At 35.8% G+C, this 23,127-nt stretch overlaps 1 protein-coding gene across 2 annotated transcripts in view; it reads left to right on the plus strand.

Moving 5' to 3' along the window:
* LOC136849036 (coiled-coil domain-containing protein AGAP005037-like) overlaps positions 1-23,127 on the plus strand; it is a 926,632-nt gene that overhangs the window by 219,927 nt on the left and 683,578 nt on the right. For both annotated transcript variants that reach the window (XM_067121927.1, XM_067121928.1), the window contains exon 3: positions 1,078-1,260. In XM_067121927.1, coding sequence (XP_066978028.1) covers positions 1,078-1,260 — 183 coding nt within the window. The remainder of the gene's footprint in view (positions 1-1,077; positions 1,261-23,127) is intronic.

The raw sequence follows: 23,127 nt of genomic DNA on the forward strand, positions 1-23,127 counted from the left end.
AACTAACTTTTTATTTAACAGCTGCTAGGTGTTTGTTTATCGGAATGCTTTCTTTGATTGTATGTTATATCTGCCCCGCAAAATAACAAAAAATTAAAAGAAACTTCTGACGAAGTAGAAAATTAGAAAATAGAATAAAGAAAATACTTCAACATGAAAAAATGATGGAGGAAATGTAGGAGATGATTATGTACAATGTACAATACACAAATACACAATTTTTCAAGATTATTTCACTTGTTTGCTTCCAGCGATCCACTGTATGTATGTATAATGTATACAATGTGTGTGTGTGTGTGTGTTTGCATGTGTAAAGGTTCACCACGCCAAAGATTTCTTTTTTCGATAGTCATAGAAATTACTGTTGGTATTGGCAAGTGTATAATCACTGAATTCATCTTGTGAATTCAGGATTTACCCCACAATTTGTAGCATTTAATAATGGATGTAGTAAATAAGATTTGAAAATTAAGAAATGAAGCAATTTCCAGTTGAATATGATAAGTCACAGAAGTGAAAATGGGCTGTAAAATGCCCACATTTTTTACTTGCCTAGATTCTTTTGTATTATTAATTTTATATTATTTCTCTTCTCTTTCCTTGCATGTGCCTGATGCCTCACTCCACGGTGTAAAATCCAAAATTTCATCTACGACCGACACGACTCGATGGAAACTGCGACCATAATTCTCCTGGGACCAAATTCCTTCTTGCGGTACGATCTGTTTTCCATTTCGTTTTTTTTTTTTTCATTTTCACTGAATTGAATTATTTCGTTACGTTTCAATTTCCAAAATGTTTCATTTCAATATTTGTTTCTTCCATGCCATACTGTTGATGGTTTCGTGTGTGCCATGAAAACCCCAACATTAATTTTAAATTTTTCTCACTGGGTTTTTGAATACGTTTAAATTATGTAAATATATTTATATATACGTATACATTAATATTAATGATTTTCTTTTATTTCATGATTACTTTACCTTAAACTTACTTCGTCCTCACTCGCTTAACACTGAATAAAACCCGTCGACCGATCATCACACACACTGTCACATCACTTTGTGCAAACCACAGACCAAAAGTTCTAGTGATTCAGACCATTCCGTGGGCGGCCTCCGGACGGCATCTCTAGATCGCCTAGGACGTCGATCGCATGCCCACTCGGCCGCCCACGCCCACGTTCACTCCCACACACCCCATTACACCCTTCCTCGACGACCGCACAATGCCCAGAGATACTCCCAGCAGCCGACAAAGGTATGTGATGACGTCATCTCGTAAGTTATGTAGGATTGCTTTAAGAGAGAGACGGGGCTAACTTTATAGGAAAGAGGTGACTTAATCTTTAGACCTATCCTTGTAGCATTGCTCACAACTCGAGTTCTTGGATGCTCTCTCTCTCTCTCTCTCTCTCTCTCTCTCTCTCTCTCTCTCTCTCTCTCTCTCTCTCTCTCTCTGATATGTCACAATTTTCCTTCGCGTTGGATAACTCTCGACGTGTAAGGTCCTTCTTAATGACTGTGTAAGGCTAAGTGCAAGGCTTCAAATGTTTGTATGCACGTCTTTCTAAGATTTAACATTTTATATTGATGTTCCTCTGTACAAATACTGAATTTATTATCTTTTTTGACCCAAAGTCTGAGTTCCTTGTTGGGGCTGATTGTATATCTTCTCTATGTAAAGTTTTCAGGTACAGCTCAGTTGTAATCTTGCTAGGCAATCTTGCATTTTTTATGATAAGGTGGATATTATTTCTAGGCGGGAGGAAAAAATTTGTATGGTTCAGTGTACGCCAACAGATATAATTATTCATTTTCCAGTTTAAAATTCTTTTGCACTTTGACATATCTGACGTGTGCATGACATCGTGCATCAACAATTTGGTTCTAGGAAGCGAAGTTGTATGTTTTAAAAGCCTCGCAACAAATACGGTCTACCCATAACGAGTGAGGGGTCTCTGTGTGAGACCGGAATCCTTTATCTGAACAGCTTCCCCGAATCCACGGAAGGAATGCTCGACCATGCAGAAGGTACTGTTCGCATTTATAAAAAAAAAAAAAAAAGTTTTGTCTCTCTGTTTTCCCGGGTTCTTTCTTTCCAAACAGTTACACTAGGAATACGAATCGTCTTTATTTTCCCCCCTTTGTATTTTCCCCTACCTTCACCGTCCTAAAAATTTGTCTTTGAATTTACAGTGCCCTTATCTTACCATGGTTTAAGGGAAAAATGAAAGGTAAAGGGGCAAAGAGTTGAAACTAATCCAGACGAAGAGATGTATATATTATATGTATATATTTCATATATATATATATATATATACATCTCTTTGTATATATATATATATTTATATATATATATATATATATATATATATAATCTTTAAAATATATATATATATATAATATATTCTCCTGTAATAATGCAACTGGGTGTAACAATGGGTTCTTATAAAAATGCAACTTTATTAAAGGATAAACCCAGGTTTAACCATAAGGGGGAAACAGATTAACTCTTGAACGACGAAGATTATACAAACGAGGAGAACTTAAAAACCAGTCGTTGTAAATATCAGTGCTAGAACTTGCTGATTTCTGGAGAGCAAACACATTAATGTTGTAGGTTGGAGGGAGGGAGGTTGTACAGGGCAACGAGAGAGTGAGTGGTGCTTTCTTTTTCACTGCATGGAACCTTGGGAAAAAATATTCCTCGCTTTTGGAAACAGATAGACTTCCTTCAGGGGCGTTCCTAGACATTTTGGGGCCCGGGGGCACAGTCCCAAAGCAGCTGGGGGGTTCGGGAAAATTGTTAGAATGTGAGCAATTGAAGGAGCATTTTAAAGGCGCTTGTAAATGCAAATTTCAGAAATTTTATTTCTTAAAACTAGGTGTACATTGAATAATTGAAGGCCAGATTCATTGAATCATTTGAATGTGTATTATCTGGGCAAATGGGGCCATTATGGGGGCCCTCAGAGGATAATTAGGACCCCTATAAGCAGTAATCAGTTGCCTTAGATCGGCCCTCCTCCGATCCGTATGAGAAGGTCTATAATGGGCTCTACGATTGGGAGGGGGCCCCTGGAGAACCCTATTTCTTTTACATAGTATTTTTGTTACATTTTTATTCTCAAAATTGGAAACTGGGGTCCTTTAGTGGGCCCCAGATTTTCAGGTCCAAATATAAATGGGGCCACTGGATTTAGCTTGTCCTGTCATAGCAGCAATGGTTAAATTTCCATTTTGGGGTCACTGGAATTATCTTGTCCTGTCCTTTATCAGCCAAGCTAGGACAAAACAGGTTAAGGACCCTATCACGACAGGAGGTTTATTAACAGAGACAGATACAGCCAATATTAAGTTTTGTTATCAAGAATACCGAAATGAAGTAAATATCAAAATAGAATCTGATTCTCTACAGGTAGAATTTACAATTCACACTAGGTGATCTCTCCCATACAGTTTTGAAATAAACGGTAGTGAAGAGTGGCCGAGCACCATTTTCATAAAACTGATAAAAGTAGAGAGAGACAGATTGTCATTTGATTACGTCCTCAAAAAAGAGTTGGTAGTTAAAAAAATTTGAGACGGTTTCATGGTATGATATAGTGGATGATACCTTAAATAGAGGGGATAATTAGAGATGATAAATATCAAAATGACGGAACACGCAGAACTGATTCTCAATCGTCCAATCAAAAATCTAGATAGGAGTTTGCAGAGGAGTCACACTAGAAGTGATCTTTAACTAACAGGGCATATCAAATTTTGATAATAAAAAAATTCTCAAGGTAATGAAGAATTAGAGGAATTTATTTCTGAAGAAATACCATTTTCATAAAACAGTTCCGTTGCTATTGAAATAAAATAAGTTAAACTTCAAGGTGTGAATCAGCTCAAAACTAAAAAAGGTTTTATTGCAAGATCGAAAACCTAGTACCATTTAAATGAGAAAGACGTTCTCTGGCTTGTCAGTTGCTTGAAGCTAAACAATTTGATTCAGATGATTAAAGAAGGAAGAGTTGAATCGTCTTAAATGCTCTCATGTTATAAGTAGTTAAACAAATTTTGTAGTTTTAGGGTTGGAGCTGACTGCCCTTGTTTACGTTCAGCTGAACCAACGCTTGTTTCAAAGAGAATGCAAAAGAATTGGATCAGTTTGGATGCAAATTCCTCCAGGGATCATCCAGGAAGAGGATCTATGTCATTGTGTTGGTGGGTTTTCAAAAAGCGAGACTCGTGTAAACTTTATGAATAGAGAGCACAAGTAGGGAATAGGTATAAAGGTGGACCAACTGTGAGGAATAGGGGCACTTTAAATACTAAAAGATTAATCAGCATAAATGGGATGAAGAAGGAAACTTAGAAAAATTCAAATAGGACACCTAATTTAATATAAGAAGATTTAGCAGTTTGAATAATTTGACATCTCTGTCACATTTCTGAATTGTATGAATACCAGGAAAGGATGGTGAAATTGAGATTAATCAGATTTGCATAAAAAAATGAATATATTTATAAGCAAGTTAAGTATATCTTAGTTTAACCAGACCACTGAGCTGATTAACAGGTCTCATAGGGCTGGCCCGAAGGATTAGATTTATTTTACGTGGCTAAGAACCAACTGGTTACCTGGCAACGGGACCTACAGCTTATTGGGGAATCCGAACCACATTATGACGAGAAATGAATTTCTATCACCAGTAATAAATTCCTCTAATTCTTCATTGGCCGGTCGGAGACTCGAACGCTGGGCCAACAGCGTGCGATCCGAGAGCTCTACCCACCCCGCCAATGAAGAACAAATATATTTATAAGCTTTATCACTGAGGGGTAAGGCCATAGCAGCTTTCTATGGACGAATGGGCAGAAAATGTCAATATAGATGGTGCAGGAAGAGAGGTTGATCACATCGCTGAAGAGAGAATAAACTTTGTAAGAAGGGTCGAAATGACTGAAGGTACGAAATGAAAATCAAAATAATTTATTGAACAACACCACCTTTCTTATAAGAATTTAAATCAGGATAACAAAATTATGAACAAAATGACATCAAAAGTAGAATATTCAAGATTCATGAATTTAACTGTTGATGTCATTGTAAGAACAGAAATCGCCTTTGAAAAAGAAACTGAGTATAGTTTGCAATGCAAGATTGATAAGAAAGGAAGGAAAACATTGCTGGATTGCTAAGTTTACGAGGAACGTCGGGAAGGTAGAAGATACGTTTTTTTTTTTTATAAAGAGAAGTTACCAGTATGATCCTCAGTGTCATTGAAACTGAAAAGTTACGACTGCGTGAATAAACAAAAGTTATAAGCAATCATATTGGAAATGAAAACTAAGCATAACAGTGAATAAGCACACACAGTAATCCTAAAGGAACATGAAAATAGGCCAAAGCAAGATTTATAATAACCATAACAGTGATCACACAGACATGCCAAAGTAATGCAGACTCTCCCAAAGAGAAAAGTAGCGCAAACAAATAAAAGGGAAACGAGGGTTTATGGACTGAAGTTGAGTGTGGTTGATAGTGATACTGAAATCAGGCGGGTACCGAAGAAATTGGATGTAATGTAAGACTGATGTGTGGAGTGTTATACAATTGCGCACTGGATCATGTGCCTATTTGCTGATGTCAGGGTATGGAAAGAGACACTTAAACATTGAAAAGCTGTAAATCTGAAGATCGTTCAGCTGGATATTTTGTTTCAACGAATCTGTCTGTTTATAGGTTGATGGTTGTTTAGATTAATCTGGTTTTGTTCTAGCACAGGTTTAAACTCTTCGTAAGTCTAGTAAAGTGTTGAAGGGGAGTTAGAGGCTTGATGTGGACTTCTGAACTATGCCTAACCAACAGAGACGCTTTTGATAGATCAATGAAAATGGTTATTTTTAGTTTTCTGTAAAAGAAAACTATTGAGATGGCTGTTTGTCTACCCATCCGCACTTTTTCTGTCCGCCCTCAGATCTTGAAAACTACTGAGGGTAGAGGGCTGCAAATTGGTATGTTGATCATCCACCCTCCAATCATCAAACATACCAAATTGCAGCCCTCTAACGCCAGTAGCTTTTTTTTTTTTACTTAAGGTTAAAGTTAGCCATAATTGTGCGTCTGGCATCACTATAGGTGCCAACAGCAAAGGACACCTCCACCGTGACTGAAAGTTTCATGGGCCGCGTCTGAGAGTTTCATGGGCCGTGGATGAGAGTTTCATACAGCATTATATGATGTACAGAAAACTCGATTGCGCCGAAGAAACTTCGGCGCATTTCTTACTTGTTTTTATTATCTCAGGGCGATCAGTAATGACTAACAATTTGAATAAACAATCTTCGGAAGAATGAAGTTCATCAAGTGTGTCTCAATGATATTCATGACTATTAATACATGGGAACGATTTGTATTGAATTTGGTAGTGTTTTCTATAATTTGAATAGATTATTTAAGGAAGAGATTCTAAATGAAAGGTTACAGCTCAAAATTTCAAAATTTTGATGTCGATAGCCTTTCTGGATGATATTTTTTTTTGAACTGACTGCAAAAATTCACATTTAAAGTTTTATTAGATTTTTAAGCGAACATGGATTTACAGTTGGGAATTCGCTGAAAAAATTATATATGAAAGAGACAGATTTTACGGAATTCTGTTTCCAAGGTAAAAGTAATAAGAGGGTAAAATATGATGCTGAATTACGCGAAGTTTCTCTCCAAGAGGGTAATTAAGCATCGTCTAATTATTTCCTGAAGATATCTGGGATTTAAGACATCAGAGAACTCCCTTAAACAAAAAGGAAGAATTAAGAAAATGGTGGCTTGAGAAAAACACATTTCTCATAATTTGCTGTCTTGAAAGAAAAGACTGAGGTACGTAGTAAAGTATAGGTAAAGTAATCTGGGTCCTTTCTGGCATCACCAAACTTGTTTAAGTGACAGACAATTTCATCCACAGACTGGACGGTCAGAGATGAATTCTATTTTTATCTAATCTTGCAATACTTCCCACTATCATATATCTGATGGAATATTCTTTTTATGCTGTGTTTTTATTTCTGTAATATATATATATATATATATATATATATATATATATATATATATATATATATATATATATATATATATATATATATATATATATATATATAATATATATATATTATATATATATATATATATATATTTATATATATGTATATATAAATATATATATATATATATATATATATATATATATATATATATATATATATATATATATATTTATTAAGTCTTGATTGATATATTATATCAGCAGTAGAACTATGTGCTGGCCTAATGGCACTTCTGCTGCAAGCGCATTTGGGTCTATATATATTAAGTCTTGATTGACTTGGGTCAGCAGTGGAGAACTATGTGCTGGCCTGGCAACGGCACTTCTGCTGCAAGCGCATTTGGGTCTGTCACGATCCAAGCGCATGGGAACAGCATGATAGAACATTGAACCGATCCACCGGAAGTGCCCAGGCTCCGGTAGGGTATGTGCGTGTGTGTGGGCGATCTCCCATGGGATATTTATGAGAGGAACAGTGACTCACGGGGATGCTACCTCAATCTTGGGTGGGTGATATGTGCTTTTAGACCGGTGTAGTGTTTAAAGAAAACGCCACTAATAAGATACATTATCTGGTCCATAGAAAAAGTAAGTAAGATCGCCCAGTGACATTTATATCTTTTCCAGACTTTAGAGGGAAAACCCCCGGTTGGGAGGCAGTGAAATTGATCGATGTCTACATGATGAATTTTCCTATGTACTTTTTTTTTCAGTGTGCATTTTTCTGTATGTAATTAACACCATTTCAGGTTTTAATATAATATGTTTCTTTCAACAGGAATTCGAGTTTCGTCCTGAGAGGACGAATATTTGGGAAGTGGTATTTTTACTCGTACATACTATATGACATATATTGTGGTCTCGAATAATTACGACCTTATTACTTTCTTTGATGACCAGGGTGTTATTCACAAGTATTGCTTGGTGTAGAATTATTATGCTTGTTTGTGAAACAGTATTTCCTCTAGTTATGGTTCCCATTGATAGGGGGTGTGAATCACTCCATTTCGTGACCGTAGCTTTTACTGAGTTACTTTCGTTAAACTTGTCAATAAAGTCTAGTTTTGCTTCTCAGTGTTTAATTTCAGTAGGCCTTTGTGTAAAGATAGGTTTAGTGAGAGAAGTCGACAAGGAGAAGGGATTTGCTGACCTAGGGTTGAGCCACGGGTACCACAGACATCTTAAAGAAGTAAGATGATTAGATTTTGTTCTTAAAACAGATACACCAATAAAAGATGGCCCTTCTTGACCCGGGAGGGCCATTAACATATACAGTATATATATATATTTGACTTACTTCACCGCCAGTTTTTAAGGAATTTAAAATAACTCTTTTTTCAGGAGATAATTAGATGTGAGAATAATAACAGTTACAAACACGGATAGCTATTTTATTTTCGTCTGAGAATAGTTGTAATCAAGGTTGTGGTAGGTAGGCGAGTTCTCTTTCCAGAGAAATACTCGCTGGAAGGTTGTTTCTACGTCACTGACTGTCAGCGCACATCTTTTGTAAACGATGCATCCCCGATTCTTTTTTTTTTTATTTTCAAACGGAAACACGAGGTACACGCGTTCCTTGATTTTAGCTCTCTATTTCTGCATAATTTTTTTTTTACGGACTAAGAATCCCATACTGGGTTTCCATTTTTGAATATAGCGATTCTTACGCAAGTGGTCAATGTTTAAACATTGTTAATGCCGAATAGGCATTGTTTTGGCAGTATGAGCTATTTTATTTACTTTTTTTATTTATTTACCGAAATAAAATATGTAAAAGATTAGTTTCCTTAGCGCACATCCAAGTAAGTAGAATGAATAAAATACTCAAAACGAAACACCCCCTTTTATTTTGGTTTTAAAAAATCTTGAGTTTTAACAGCTATTGAAATGAGTGGAATTTTTTTTTTTTTTATCAAAACTTTCACATATTTGCACGTCTCATCAGTGGAAGATGAAGGTGCTGGTGCTTAATTTAGCAAAGTGATATTATGTATGTACGAAATAATTCATAAGCACTGACGAGTTACTATTTTTCATTTACTTTGACTTCCATTATTCAGTTGTCGCTTGGTAGAGTTGCGGTGCTTGTGATTCCTTTTCGAAGCCCTTTCAAGGCTTTATTGTGAATGAAGTCTTGCCTAATTTAAGCTAAAATTTTTAATCAAGTCATTTTCTGAATTATCTTTATTTGAAAGAACTATGATTTTTCCGCTTTTTTTAAATGCAGGGATTTCTTTGAAATGGTCTGTGATGATGTCCAAATGTTGGTTTGTTTTGGCTGGAATTGGGTCTTCGGCCCGGTGGCGTCCCTTGTCAGACCAGTCACTTGAATCACTAAAGTTTGAGAATGGGACATCACTCTAAAAGTCATTCAGGTGTTGAAGATGAATAAGGGTGTTGGTGTAGTCCTAGGCAGTGTTGTCTAACCGTAGAGCAGGAGAGGAATTTTGGAAACTCAGCGTACAGTAGATATAGTCTAAATTGTCTGTGTTCGTTAAATCTTCGCCAAGTGACTCCTGGAAAAGTACTTGTAACTTGGTTATAGTTCCAGGAACATGGCCGTTGTGCCGTGCTCTAATTTCCGGTATAACGTTGCCTGAGGTAATTCCTAAGCTCATGTCCTAGTATCGTGTTGTTCGTTGAATTTATTAACTAGCGAACCCTGGGCAAAAATCTTTGTTTTATTTTTCTTGTGAAGTTGGGTTAGGAATTACAATTTCAGTGTGGAATGGAATAATACACCTATCATAGAAACCATATTAATTTCACATTTGGGATTACTTTACTAATGCAGTGTGGTAATTTCTTGCATTCAAATGATTTACGATCATTACGATTTAAAAAATATGTGAAAACCCCGCTGCCATAGATTCTGAATCTTTTAAGTCTCATTAGGTTCAGTATAAAATACTGATGGATAAAACTTCCTTCTTCTACCTCAGATAGTTCCTCGTTGGACTGGTCGGTACCGTTCTCGGATAGCACTCTGCAGGGCCCGAGTTCGAATCTCCGGCCGGCCAATGAAGGATTAGAGGAATTTATGTCTGGTGATAGAAATTCATTTCTCGTTATAATGTGGTTCGGATTCCACAATAAGCTATGGGTCCCGTTGCTAGGTAACCAATTGGTTACCTAGCCACGTAAAATAAGTCTAATCCTTCGGGCCAGCCCTGGGAGAGCTGTTAATCAGCTCAGTGGTCTGGTTAAACTAAGGTATACTTAATTTTTTTTTTCTACCTCAGATGCTTTCTGGGGATTGATTTCGTTACGTCTTCGCTTCTCCCTCTTTCGCTCCTACTCTTTTCTGATTTCATCAGTGCTCTTAAAATTTTTGTGGAGATTAAGTACTTGTAGGTCATCTGTTGAGATTATTCAGGAATATCTAACTCTCCTCCTCTGTAGTTTATGAATTATTCAAACTTCTTCTTGGAAGAATATTCTATAACAACGTAATAAAATCTGTTTTACTTATCGAAGTGACCCATCTTTATATGGATTGCTGTGTCCATGTCTACCTTCACCATTAAAAAAAAATGATAAAACTATGCTGATAAATTGAGTCATTTAGAGATTTAACTTGATGCACGATAGATTACCGACATATAATTGAAATCATATAATTTTTTCCATTACGGCCAATTTTTTTTTCATACTGTCAAGATTTATTTCATTTTCACCGTGCAACACTAGTTTATTTCTTTGTGTAATGGTTCTCTTCCCATTTTGAACTTGTTTCTCTTGAAAATATCATGTCTATCTCTTTTTTTGCTCTTGTGATTAATATTTTAAAATGAAGCTACTCGATGTGTTGCTTTGTTAGCTTTCCATGGAATTTTCTTATCTTTGCTAGCGCTGAGTTCTTCACAGAAGTGGGTGTAATTCTTGAATCCAAAAACTTCTGCTTCCCACATCATTGAAGGTTGTATCAGTATTAGTACAAATGAACACCTGTCCGGAATTTCGCTCAAGGCTGATTGCGACAAAAACTAGGTAACATAATTGCTGTAAATCAAAGTCACTTGAGTGCTTTAAATATAGAATGAAACTATATTGGTAGACAGACAGATACCGTTTGACTGAAATGCCCCAAAGCCTTCACATTCAATACCAAACAATTCTCAAATATGTTTAGAGAGTTATTTTGTAGGTTTTTACACTATCACCAATCACCATTTGATTTCTGTGCTGAATATTCTCGTACTTGATTTTCGCCATGAATTATATGGAGATATTTTTCATTTCCTGAGAGCATTTCCAATACTCTGCTCTCTCATGAAATCAGTTCAGAATAATGGTTTTTAATTTTTTTTTTCATAAATATTGAAATTACCAATTTACTCTATCATATATGTGTATATATATACATTATATATGTGTGTGTATATACAGTATATATATATATATATATATATATATATATATATATATATATATATATATATATATATACATACATACATATTTACATATGCACGCATATGCGTGTATGTGTGTGCGCTTATACTCCACTCCAGCAGCACAATCACCAAATTTCACTGCTTTCATAAGTTTTGTCGCTCTACCAGTAGCCGAGTACTGGTTCACCTGAGTAAGGTGGAATCTGTTTTCCCAAAAGTATAATTTATTATTATTATTATTATTATTATTATTATTATTATTATTATTATTATTATTATTATTATTATTATTACTGTCATCACGAAACTGATGGTAGTTACCAAGTTCCAAAATAATGAAATCGGGAAATGTAATGAAGCTTTTAGGGACTTAATGGATATAAATAAGAGTCCAATAACTTGAAAGAAGATAATTTTCGAAAAGGCATGTTTTGAAGACATGAAAATCTTAAAGACCCCGTGGTTTAGGAGGAATCGTCGAGTGTTGAAAAATAATTGCTCTAATAGTAAAAGTGTATTTTCCTGGGACAGTCTCTGGAAATTATTTTCTTAAAAGAAATTGTGATTTCTGTGTTTCTTAAAGATGATAAAAGTTACTGCGACCTTTGTGTTTTTGGTGCTATTTTGGGATTATTTTCCTAATCCACCTTTTTCCCGGATAACATTTTAGTATTTTCTATTTAATCTTGGCAGCTGCGGGTTTTTATTGATGCTAATAAAGATTTTTCGGCGTATAGTATATAAATGAGAATGCAGTATTCTTAAATCAATGAGATTTTTTATTTTATTCTTTTTAGAAGCCGCTTTTTCTAAAAAGAAAATATAACTATTCTTGTTTTTTTAACTTTGTAGTTTTCCAGTTCCTCGGTTTCACACCAGTATCCTTAATTACTTTGTTTGATCCACACCTTCAACCCTTTTAATATAAGTTTTTAGTTTTCAATTTCTAAAAAATAATTCATATTCGTTTTTGGTACTTCACCATCCTTCCAGTTTTGTATCATTATTTTTCTCCTGAGGCTTTTATATCTTTCATTCCTGCTTTTTTTTTTTTATCTCTTCACCTGTTGTCCTTCCTTCGAACAAGAACGCTTTTCCTCACCTTTATCCTTTTATTTTTTTTTCTCGGTTTATTTTACGGTTTTATAGCACTCAGCCCTTTCTATTTTCCTGTGCAGCCAACTTGACATTCCCCATTTTTTATATATGTGTTTCTCTTTTACATATATTTCAGTCGACACGAGTGATGCAACGTTTTATTTTCATCTTTTTGGCATCTCGTTTCTCTATTCATGAAATATACGACATTTTTATTACTTTTTCTTCTCAGGAAACTACCTGGGTCCTTTCTATTGTTTTGTTTTCATTTTGTTTCGTTTCTTTTTATTTTAAAGTCACTGTATTCTTTTTCTTCGTCTTTCCATTTCGTTCCACTTTCTTTCTCCGTATTTCTGTAGAGGTTAATCTCGATCCTCTTGTACGCTTTTTTTTTTGTTGATCATGTTATTTTCCCGATATTACTATCGTTATTATATTTGTCGTTCTTTTACCCTAATTACCCGAACTTTGCTAATTATCACTTTTTGAATCTTCTGCTCTTAGGCCGTAATCCTCATCTGAATCAACAGATGGTTAAAGCTGTAATCGTCATTATTCATATCATATTTTTATCTTCAGCTGATGCTGTGTGTTGGCCCTGGGGCTGTTTTCCCTGATATTGAACACACTGGCTGTGTACCCAGCAATGCCTCAATGTTTACAGACGAGATTCGTGCCATTTTAACTTTGCTAAAGGAAAGTCAAGTCATTAGTGAGAAAAATTTTGTTGGTTAGAATTTATTCTAAAAAAATCTTAGGTTTTAAGAAGTGTTTTGTGGAGGCTGGGAGGTCTCCAAGATTTTTCATCTAAGCGTAGAAATTGGAGGAAGAATGCTGTGTCTCTCGTGTGTATGTGTGTGTGTGTTTGTCATTGTGTTAGTATTATCTCTTAGGAACAAGTGAGCAGTGTAATGAAACTTGGTTTTCTCTACAATAAAACTTTCAGGAACAGTCGGTAGTTTTCATAGATGCCGTCGCAACTCCAAGGCGATTTCTCCCAAAATTCCTGATGGATGTATTCTCCAGATTTGACCAGACTCTACTTTCCCGCTCTTGAGATAGATGTCCTGGCAACGCAAACCCATAACGATGCTGAATTCCTGTTGTTTAAATGCTTCATCGTCGTCAGCAGATCTAACTGACTTTGTAGAGTAATGCTATCTTCCCACTGCTCCTCTTAATATTATTTTTGGCACTCACTGTACATCCTATAAAGCATGAACCATCGAGAGCTTTATCGAGACTCATTCACTGGTTCTGTAGAGACCTTTTCGACTGCATGAAAAGAAAATAAACTTGATACCTCTCCAGGGTGGACTTAATGAAGTTAACAAGAAAATAACGGAAAACACCAAACTTGCATTGTCACAAAATAAGAGTGATTTGCCATGAAGATGGAAGGCTATCCTAAGCAACCTGAGAACGGATGGGGTTTGTATGACTGGCTGGTTTCCATTAAACTGGTCATTTGCAAACGGTTTACGATGAATGATTAGTTCCCTTGACTCTGTGAGACTTCTTGATCGGCCGTGTCTTCGGAACTTGACGTGATTCCTCTGGGAACTGAGGCGATAAAGACAGTCATTGTGTTGTAAAGACTTTGTCTTTTCTTTTAAACTACAAGTCTTGTTTGAAGATCTGGCAGAAGTGAAGTTCTGATAAAGTTACTTTGAGGTTTACTCTGTTTTGTTTAAACGTGTAACTGGCGCCTTTGTATTGTTTGGTAGTAGTATTTTCTTTTTTATGTGCCATCGCGTCCTAATTACGATTTTATGGTCGGTCCAGAAAAGATATTACATAGCTATAAAAAATATTACTTCCCCCTCTCCTGATGGTTCAGCGTTTTTATTATGATAATCATCTTGCTCATCATAATAAATATCAACATTATTATAATAAAGCTTTTCGGAGTATGGTGCCCCGCGGAGGACAAAAACTTAAACACCTTTTTTGTGTCGCGGTGTTTGTGGGCACTGAATTAGGCTGTACACCAAACTAAAAATATTTTAAACACAGTTTACCATTATTCACACTCTTTTTCAGCACCTTCCTTTTTGTTTTTGAGAAGAACAAGTAAAACAGAAAGTAGAATAGCGTTAAAACATTTAAAAGCTGAATTGTTCTCCTTTTTGATTAATAAAATTGTACACTAAATGAATGAAGTTGCACAGGAGGTTCCATTCGCTCGTGTCTTAGAAGGTGCCCACCGAGATTTTCGTTGATGATGGTTTAATAAACTCTCGTCACGTTGTTTCTCTTTTATTTCTCTTTGTCGCGCGAGGAGGTCGCACAATGCCATTTCTCATTTGCAAAAGGAGCTGACTTTCAGAACTCTCAATGTTATGGTTTGTGCTTATTTAAATTGTCTCATTTTGATTTTTAGAGTTCAGTGGAACTGATGTTTCCTTGAAGGTCGATTAAATTTTTTTTTCACCCCGGAGGCAATTGGGGTCGTCTTCTATCGAGACAATTATCTTGTTTGGAATGAACTTTTTATTGACCAGATAGCATGAAAGTTTTCGTAAAGCGGTTGTCTTTGTTAACACTCTGAACTTGGGAATTTCTTCCATTTACTTGGATAAAGTCCTATATTTTTTTATATCTGAAATATCCTCTTAAACCATTAATTAACAAATAATTGTTTATATCATCCACTATTTTATGAGCATGTTGTGCTAGTAAACAAGTCAATTAATAAAGTTGGTGAAGTAAATAAGATCGCCTTTGAAGACGTTCTTACTAGTAAGGTTTTTAAAGAAAACATTTATTTTTCACCATAGGGAATGAGAAGAGACTCACCTTGCCTCTTACGATAAAACTCTCTCACACTCACGAAAAATGAAGAAAATTAGGCAGCCATATTTTAAGTGAAAAAATTGAATGTCTGAGGTTGGGAGCAGAGACAAAATTTTCACTGAAATTTATGAACGAATGTTCAGATCATGATAGAACGACAGCATTTTCAGTAGCTGGTTAATACATATATATTTACAATAACATCAAATATTTTGAGAAGTGGCAGATCTTATTTTATCCAATGAATAACGTCTTCATAAAAAAATCAAGCTGGACTTGGTATCAAATATGAGAAGGAATTCTCACTCGTTAATAACCAAATGCTCTGATAGTTTTCGAAAGCAGCCTGGCCAGGGGGAAAGAACGCTGGCCATCCCTTTCCAGTTGCACAAGCAATGCATTGTTCGATTTCCATCTCATTTTGCCTCATTACGACGGGTTCTCTCTGTACAAAAATGAAACACCGGACTTCCATTTCTCTCCCTCGCCTGCTCCGTTAAAAGCAATTAGTCTCTATCCCTTCTCGTCTCGCCATCTTTAAAGCACGTAATAGTAACCAAATCGCCATCTGTAAAGCACCTAATAGTAACCAGATAGGTTGAATTTCGGGTCGAAGTATTTTCATCTCGCTTACTACAGACATTTTCTATCCGCCACTTCTAAATACCACAGTACTTATATGGTAATCACTGTGTAGTCTTAAAGTTTGTTCAATGAAGAGGTTCGTACATTATGTTTTGAGTTTCTCGTGAATACATCATGCTCTGAGCTTTAAGTGAAATATGCTTTCTGGATGTTATAGAGTACCCTTTTAATTTAGGTATTTTTAAGGTTTCCAGATTACTTTCATTTTTATTAGTTTTCTGTAAAAGAAAACTAATGAAGTAACTTTGTGTGTCCCTCCGCACTTTTTCTGTCCGCCGTCAGATCTTAAAAACTACTGAGGCTAGAGGGCTGCAAACTGGTATGCTGATCTTCCACCCTCCAATCATCAACCGTACCAAATTGCAGCCCTCTAGCCCAGTAGTTTTTTATATTAAGATTAAATTTAGCCGTGATCGTACGTCTGGCACCGCTATAGGTGCCAAAAACACATGCCACCACCGGGCCGCGGTTGTAAGTTCATGGGCCGCGGCTGAGATTTTCATAAGGCGTGGCTGAGAGTTTCATACAGCGTTATATACTGAACAGAAAACTCGATTGCGCCGACGAAACTTAGGCGCATTTTTTACTTGTTTGTTGCTAGGACAATGGAGGTTAAAAAAAAATGTACATAAAAAATCAAAACAAATCACTGACATTCTCTTCATTGAATTATTTATATTGTCTTTATCTTTCGTCCATGAGACCTTGACCTTGGGTGATTCAGGTTCTTAGGCTTTATTCCGAGTGTTTATGTTTAAGAGCCGGAAAATACAATATTTGGTATTACCCAGATTCTTTTAACAGTCAGGTTCATCTGCTTCTATAAGCTGCCAAATTCTCGACATTTTGTTTATTTTTCCGCAAACAGCTTCTGAGAAGCAGATAAATCTAGGTTTTTCTGTGAATTCTAGAATATTCGTCATCCCCAGATCAGTCAGGCGTCTCTCACCAAGTTCATGATTTCGTCTGTTAACAATTATTCTTCCTTCTTATATTTAATACCATCATGAAAGAAACCTTGAATTTCAAGTTGTTCACCTAACTAATGTAATTTCATTTGTTTCCTGAATGCTGGAGTCGGAGAATTTCCCTGTGTTTATCTGAACCTTAAAATTTTCCTCTACATTTGATAACAATATAACCCGCATTTAGTAATCTACTCGTGACTATAATCGATTATGTATAAAATTTAGATAATTCATAATTTACTTTGGAAAGTTAATTAATGATCCCTGACATCACAACCGTTGATTCGATGGACTGATGGTATAAATTATGAATAGATGCGTGTCTGCACTCCTCTTTGACTGATAATGCTATTGTGAAACGTACAGTCATGCTCTAATCTGACGCGACATGATTCATTTTGTACCGTCCAAAATCTCAAGTTGTGTTAAACTTTTTTTTTTTTATTTCCAGTGTCATACATGTTGATAAGTTAGCGAATTCACAACTAACACGACTTCCCTTATGGGTATATGAATATGGCATAATTCGTAATCGATGTAACACGAATTAATTTTTGTTTACCTTGTTTTATCTCAACGCGTAAGGTTAGCAATCTCGTCAATGCCAGCGCGCTTAACTTGGTATTTGAGTTGGGCTATTTGAGTTGGTCTTCTTAACTACCTCTTCAGTATGCATCAGTAGACCTAATAAGCTTAAAAGCCATAACAAAATGTTAAAGTAGGAATATGAATTACGAAAAGTTTTCTTTGAATTTTGAAGTTTTAGGCTACGTTCAATATGCCTGATTTATAGGCCTAACAAAAATAAGGTTTCTCAGGTGTAATTCTCGTCTACTACAGGATTTACTTTTAGAAATTACCTGGTCTTTGAAAAATAAAAGATGATGATTCTTTAAATCATATCGAGAAAATAGATATTAATCTAAATCTTTATCTATAATAACGTAAAGGATTATGTGACACTATTTTTTTTAACTCACGAAGAATGTTATTTTCTTGAAAGTCCTCCTGTTTGATTTTGGCATATAATTGATTCATTCATAAGCTAACTTGTAGTGCAATAATGTATAGATTACCTCATATGCTTTCTAGTCAGAAATTGTTAATATAGAAATGTGATTGCAAAGAAAAGTAAGACGCTTAGGCCTAGGAACAAAAATCTCGGCATTAACAAAAGTGTAACTGCATAGATGAATATTTGATAATAAACCATTATTTTTGAAGTGCTTAAGAAATTAACACAAACAACATTTTATGACAATGCAAATATTCGTATAATAAATATGGAATAAATATTTTCAAGATTATCTCATTGCATCTATTCATTGTAGACCTACATTCCAGGTGGCTTGTGTTGCCGCCACTCAAGTGGTCACTTCTCACTGGCGCCGCCCACCCGTTGATATCAGTGGATGCATTTTAGCTACAGTAATACCTTAGTATTTATTTATTTATTTATTTTTCATTGTCTAGGGACAAAAATGATCAAATAGGACTATTTAAGATTTTATGGATGGAATTAAAGCCAGTATTATAGTGGTATGAATACTTTTCATGATTTTTCTTACTTTAACATTTGAACTTAGGCTTGAAAAGGACATTTTTTTTTTTTTTTTTTGGTCGAACGCATCGTTGATGAGTGAACGAAATTTATGAAAATGTTTCGTCACTTTTTCCGAAAATTGATCGTAAGCGATATTTTCTTACAGTTTTGATGCATATGACAGATTTCACTCTTATGACATATACTGTGGCCTTATTTTATGAGATAAACGTGTTTTCGCATTCAGTTAAGAAATAAATATATAGCATGTTAGTTGGCAAATAGTGAATTTTGAACGAAGTCCTATGTAGCATCAGTTCCAAGCATGGCTTTACCTCAATGATATGATCTATCAAAATGAAAAATTTACTTTTTTCCTATGTCCCTTATTTTATGGTTCATATAGTCATTCTTTCAATATTCATATTCATGCGAAAAGCCTCTGAAAATTTTAAATTTCTTTTCTTGTTTATACGGGAGCAGTCTGCCCTTGTTATTTATGAGCAGTTCATGACTGGAATAATGATTGTCATAATGCTGAATCTTTGTACGGGTCTGTAGCAATAATGTGCACAAGTCAGCTCTATATCATGATTAAGTTACATTCTTTTACAAAAATCATTTCGTGAGATTTTTTATGAGACGGGAGCATGACATATTTCAAATGAAACTTCGTTCTCAACTGCTCATTTTCTGCTTTGCGCGTCAATAAATTTTCCTCACTCAGTTCATAAATCAGTATGTCACTGAAATATGAAGTCCAAAGGACAACTCAAAAACAGGGCGATTTATGAATGAACAATAAAATCAAGTGAAACATCCGTCCACAGTCTACCACTACCATGAGTAATTTCCTGGTCGAAAAAAGTTAAGTATACCTTAGTTTAACCAGACCACTGAGCTGATTAACAGCTCTCCTAGGGCTGGCTCGAAGGATTAGACTTATTTTACGTGGCTAAGAACCAATTGGTTACATAGCAACGGGACCTACAGCTTCTTGTGGAATCCGAACCACATTGTAAAGAGAAATGAATTTCTATCACCAGAAATAAATTCCTCTAATTCTTCATTGGCTGGCCGGAGACTCGAACTCGGGCCTAGAAGAGTGCTAGCCGAGAACTCTACCGACTCGTCCAACGAGGATCTGTTTCCTGGTCGAGACAGGCATAATCGCAGTTAAACGAAATATTTTCATAGACGTTTGGCAAAGCCATTGTATCGTTCTATGGGTCTGCCCAACCGAATTTTTTCTTGTTTTAATATATTTTTAGTTTTCTGTAAAAGAAAACTATTGTGCCCGCTTTGTCTGTCCGTCCACACTTTATTCTGTCCGCTTTTTTTTCTGTCCGCTATTTTTCCTGTCCGTCCTCAGATCTTAAAAACTACTAAGGCTAGAGGGCTGCAAATTGGTATGTTGATCATCCACCCTCCAGTCATCAAACATACCAAATTGCAGCCCTCTAGGCTCAGTAGTGTTTATTTTAGTTAGCCATAAATTTGCTTCTGGCAACGATATAAGATATGCCGCAACTGGGCCGTGGTTAAAGTTTCATGGGCCGCGGCTCATACCGAAAGGTATTTTTGGTGGCCTTGATTATACGCTGTAGCGGCTGTACAGAAAACTCGATTACGCCGAAGAAAATTCGGCGCATTTTTTACTTTTTTTTTTTTTTGGCCATGGTCCTTTCCCATTCACAACCGTCCATAAAAACTGTCTCCACTTACCACATGTTTTTTCTAGAAAAAACAGTCCATTACTAAAGTATTTTCTTACTAAATGGGAAAAAATGCCTTACTTCAATTAAAGGCGCCATCAAGCTGTCGTTGTTTGGAAAAGACAGGAGGATTTGCAATTAATGTCAGTTGTTTAGAAGAGGTAGGAGGAATTGCAATCAGTGTCTACTGTTTGAAATAGCTTGGAGGAATTACAGTCAGTGTCTGTTGTTCGGACTTGATAGGAGGAATTAAAATCTATGTCCGCTGTTTGGTAAGTGATTGATATCAATATCGTGCTGATTTGGAGGAAACAGTTTTCATCATTATTATTCAGAAGAACCTTATTCTTACGGAACAAGCCCACAGGGGCCATTGACTTGAAATTCAAGCCTCTAAAGAATATGGTGTTCATTCGAAAGAAGTAACAGAGGGTAATGGGAAATACAGAAAGATTGATTGATTTGTGGCCATTAAAGGTGGCGTCACAACATCTAGGTTACTGACGCCGATATTGAGATCAGTTATTAGGAAAACAGATGAATTGACAAATAAATAAGAATGTAAGTAAATTATTAAAATACGAGAATAATATTAGGGTAGTAATGCATTGCATCTTCGCTTGAACTTCTGAAGTTCCAAGTGCACGACATCCTAAGGAGGCTGTTCTACAGTCCATTGGTGTGAGGGAGAAAGGACCTCTGGAACTGAGAAGTTCGACACAGAGGCACATTTTTACTGTATATTGGTGCTAATGTTCAACGAATGTGGTTGCTCTCGGCAGGAAAAGGGGAACCAGGATCAGTTGTGAATATGAAAGATCCCTGTTAAAAAGTTCGGGGTGAACAAGTCGCATTGCAGTTAACCGCTGTTGTTTGAAGAGGCAAGTTACAACGCAGTGAAACAGATTTTTGGTAGGCTAAGCTGTCAATATCTGTTGTTTGGAAGAAATAAGTGGCTTTTGTGGGACAATTGCTCTTGCTTAGAGAAGGGGTTAGAGACAACGAACAGTCGCATTATCATGAATTGCTATTGTTTAGAATGCTAAATAGTTGCATTTATTTCTTTAGGATAACAATTCATTATTGATTTCATAGGAAATTCATAATCACGCATCACCGCATTTATCTGCAAGATATATAGGGCAATATATATTTAAAATATCTCATTATGATAACTCAGAAAGCGTTTCATCCATAATGATTATATTTACTTCTTAGCAATCAACAAATACATGTGATGTGTCCAGAATTAGTATTGCTCCCAAGTCAGTAATAATTTGAGATGTTATCTGTTTACTATAGTCGGTTTCAGCACATCTGAGCACCCACGGGCTACGATGTGGCACATGCACATGTGTATCTCGTGACTGGCTAAAAATCAACGTTTCCGATATCGTTGGCTGATTGTGATAAATATTCAGACTATTTCCTCGGTAACATATTTGAATGTCTTCATAAAAAAAAAGTGCCCTCATATTCTTATTTAAATCATAAACATTCCGTTTTGACTCGATTGTATACCTATACAAGCGCAAGAAGGACGAGCTTGTAAGTTGCAACAAGCAGTCTACTCGTATCTAACGCAAAGGAACGATGAACCTTCAATGTGGGTCTTCGTACTGGTATAGTCCAGACTGCACGTAGACCTATGCCCGCAAACTGTCCAGATCACTGGATTTCCTTATCATTCAGACTTTATTCTATGGAAAATTTCATTGCAGGAATATAAAAATAACTTTACTCTGATGCCAAAGTTGTATCCACGTTAATACTCCACAAATAACACTTCATGAAGTTGACCGCTAAAACACGAAGCATTGACAAGTGAACCATAGGCCTATGCAGGACCCACTTAGCTAATGTACTGATTCGCCAGATATTTAAATTTACTGGCCTTCTTTTAAACGGACTTTCGTTTCATATTAGTCAAAATTAATTATCTATTAATTTTACCTAAACGTCGTTCCAGTGTCTTACGCTTAAAAAAAAAAGATATATGTTTAGACTACCTTTTCATGGCGTACATGTCATCACATACAAAGGTTGATGGGAAACTCAATGAGATTTCAAACTTTTGCTCGATAAGTTATTTGGTAAAATACACCTGAAATTGTCCAGTTACTGAGCTATTATAACTGTTTATATGTTAAAGAAAAATATGTAAATATGCGAAGTATTTAAAAAAAAAAAAAAAAAAGCTCACATACCATCGCCATCAATGAACTGAAATTTCCCGCCTTCCAGCCTGTTTTAGTGGCTGTTCCTTTCACCTAACCCAGACAGCCTCACAAACAACAACATTTCATACTATTTCAATTATTACCCTTCTCATGTAAATTAAATGTGAGAAATGATTAAAATACATTTTATTCGCACTCGCATAGCCAGATGTCTTTTTATTTGCCTACCGCATGAGGAGTATATTTCTGAAAGCCCATCGTTCGTCTGTGTTTGATCTGGGTAGACTATTTAATACTAGCTCGTCTTTTGTGTACTTGTATTTTATATTATACTATCGATATAAGTCGATATAAATCCATATGATAAGGAATATTACTGAAGAAATAGTTGCAACTTTATCACAGTAATCGGAAACATAGATCATCATCCTAGATGTACCTTGTAGTTTGGTGTACTGCCACCAGGGCGGCGCTGCTGCCTGCTTGCAGCTGCTGAGTCTTCGTCGATCTTCAAACACTTGGGAACCGCGAAAACTGAATGCGTTTAGTGTGTCCGAGACAGAGTGGTTTTCTGGGTTGTGTTTCTTATAGCGCCACAAACTCAACACTAGCACCAAAAAGTCAAAATTTGATGCCTGTGGGAAAGAAATAGGCAACTCAAGGGGTGGTGTAGATAAAACAAGCGCATC

The sequence above is a fragment of the Macrobrachium rosenbergii genome, chromosome 20 (genome assembly GCF_040412425.1).
Source record: "Macrobrachium rosenbergii isolate ZJJX-2024 chromosome 20, ASM4041242v1, whole genome shotgun sequence".
Classification (NCBI taxonomy): Eukaryota; Metazoa; Arthropoda; class Malacostraca; order Decapoda; family Palaemonidae; genus Macrobrachium; species Macrobrachium rosenbergii.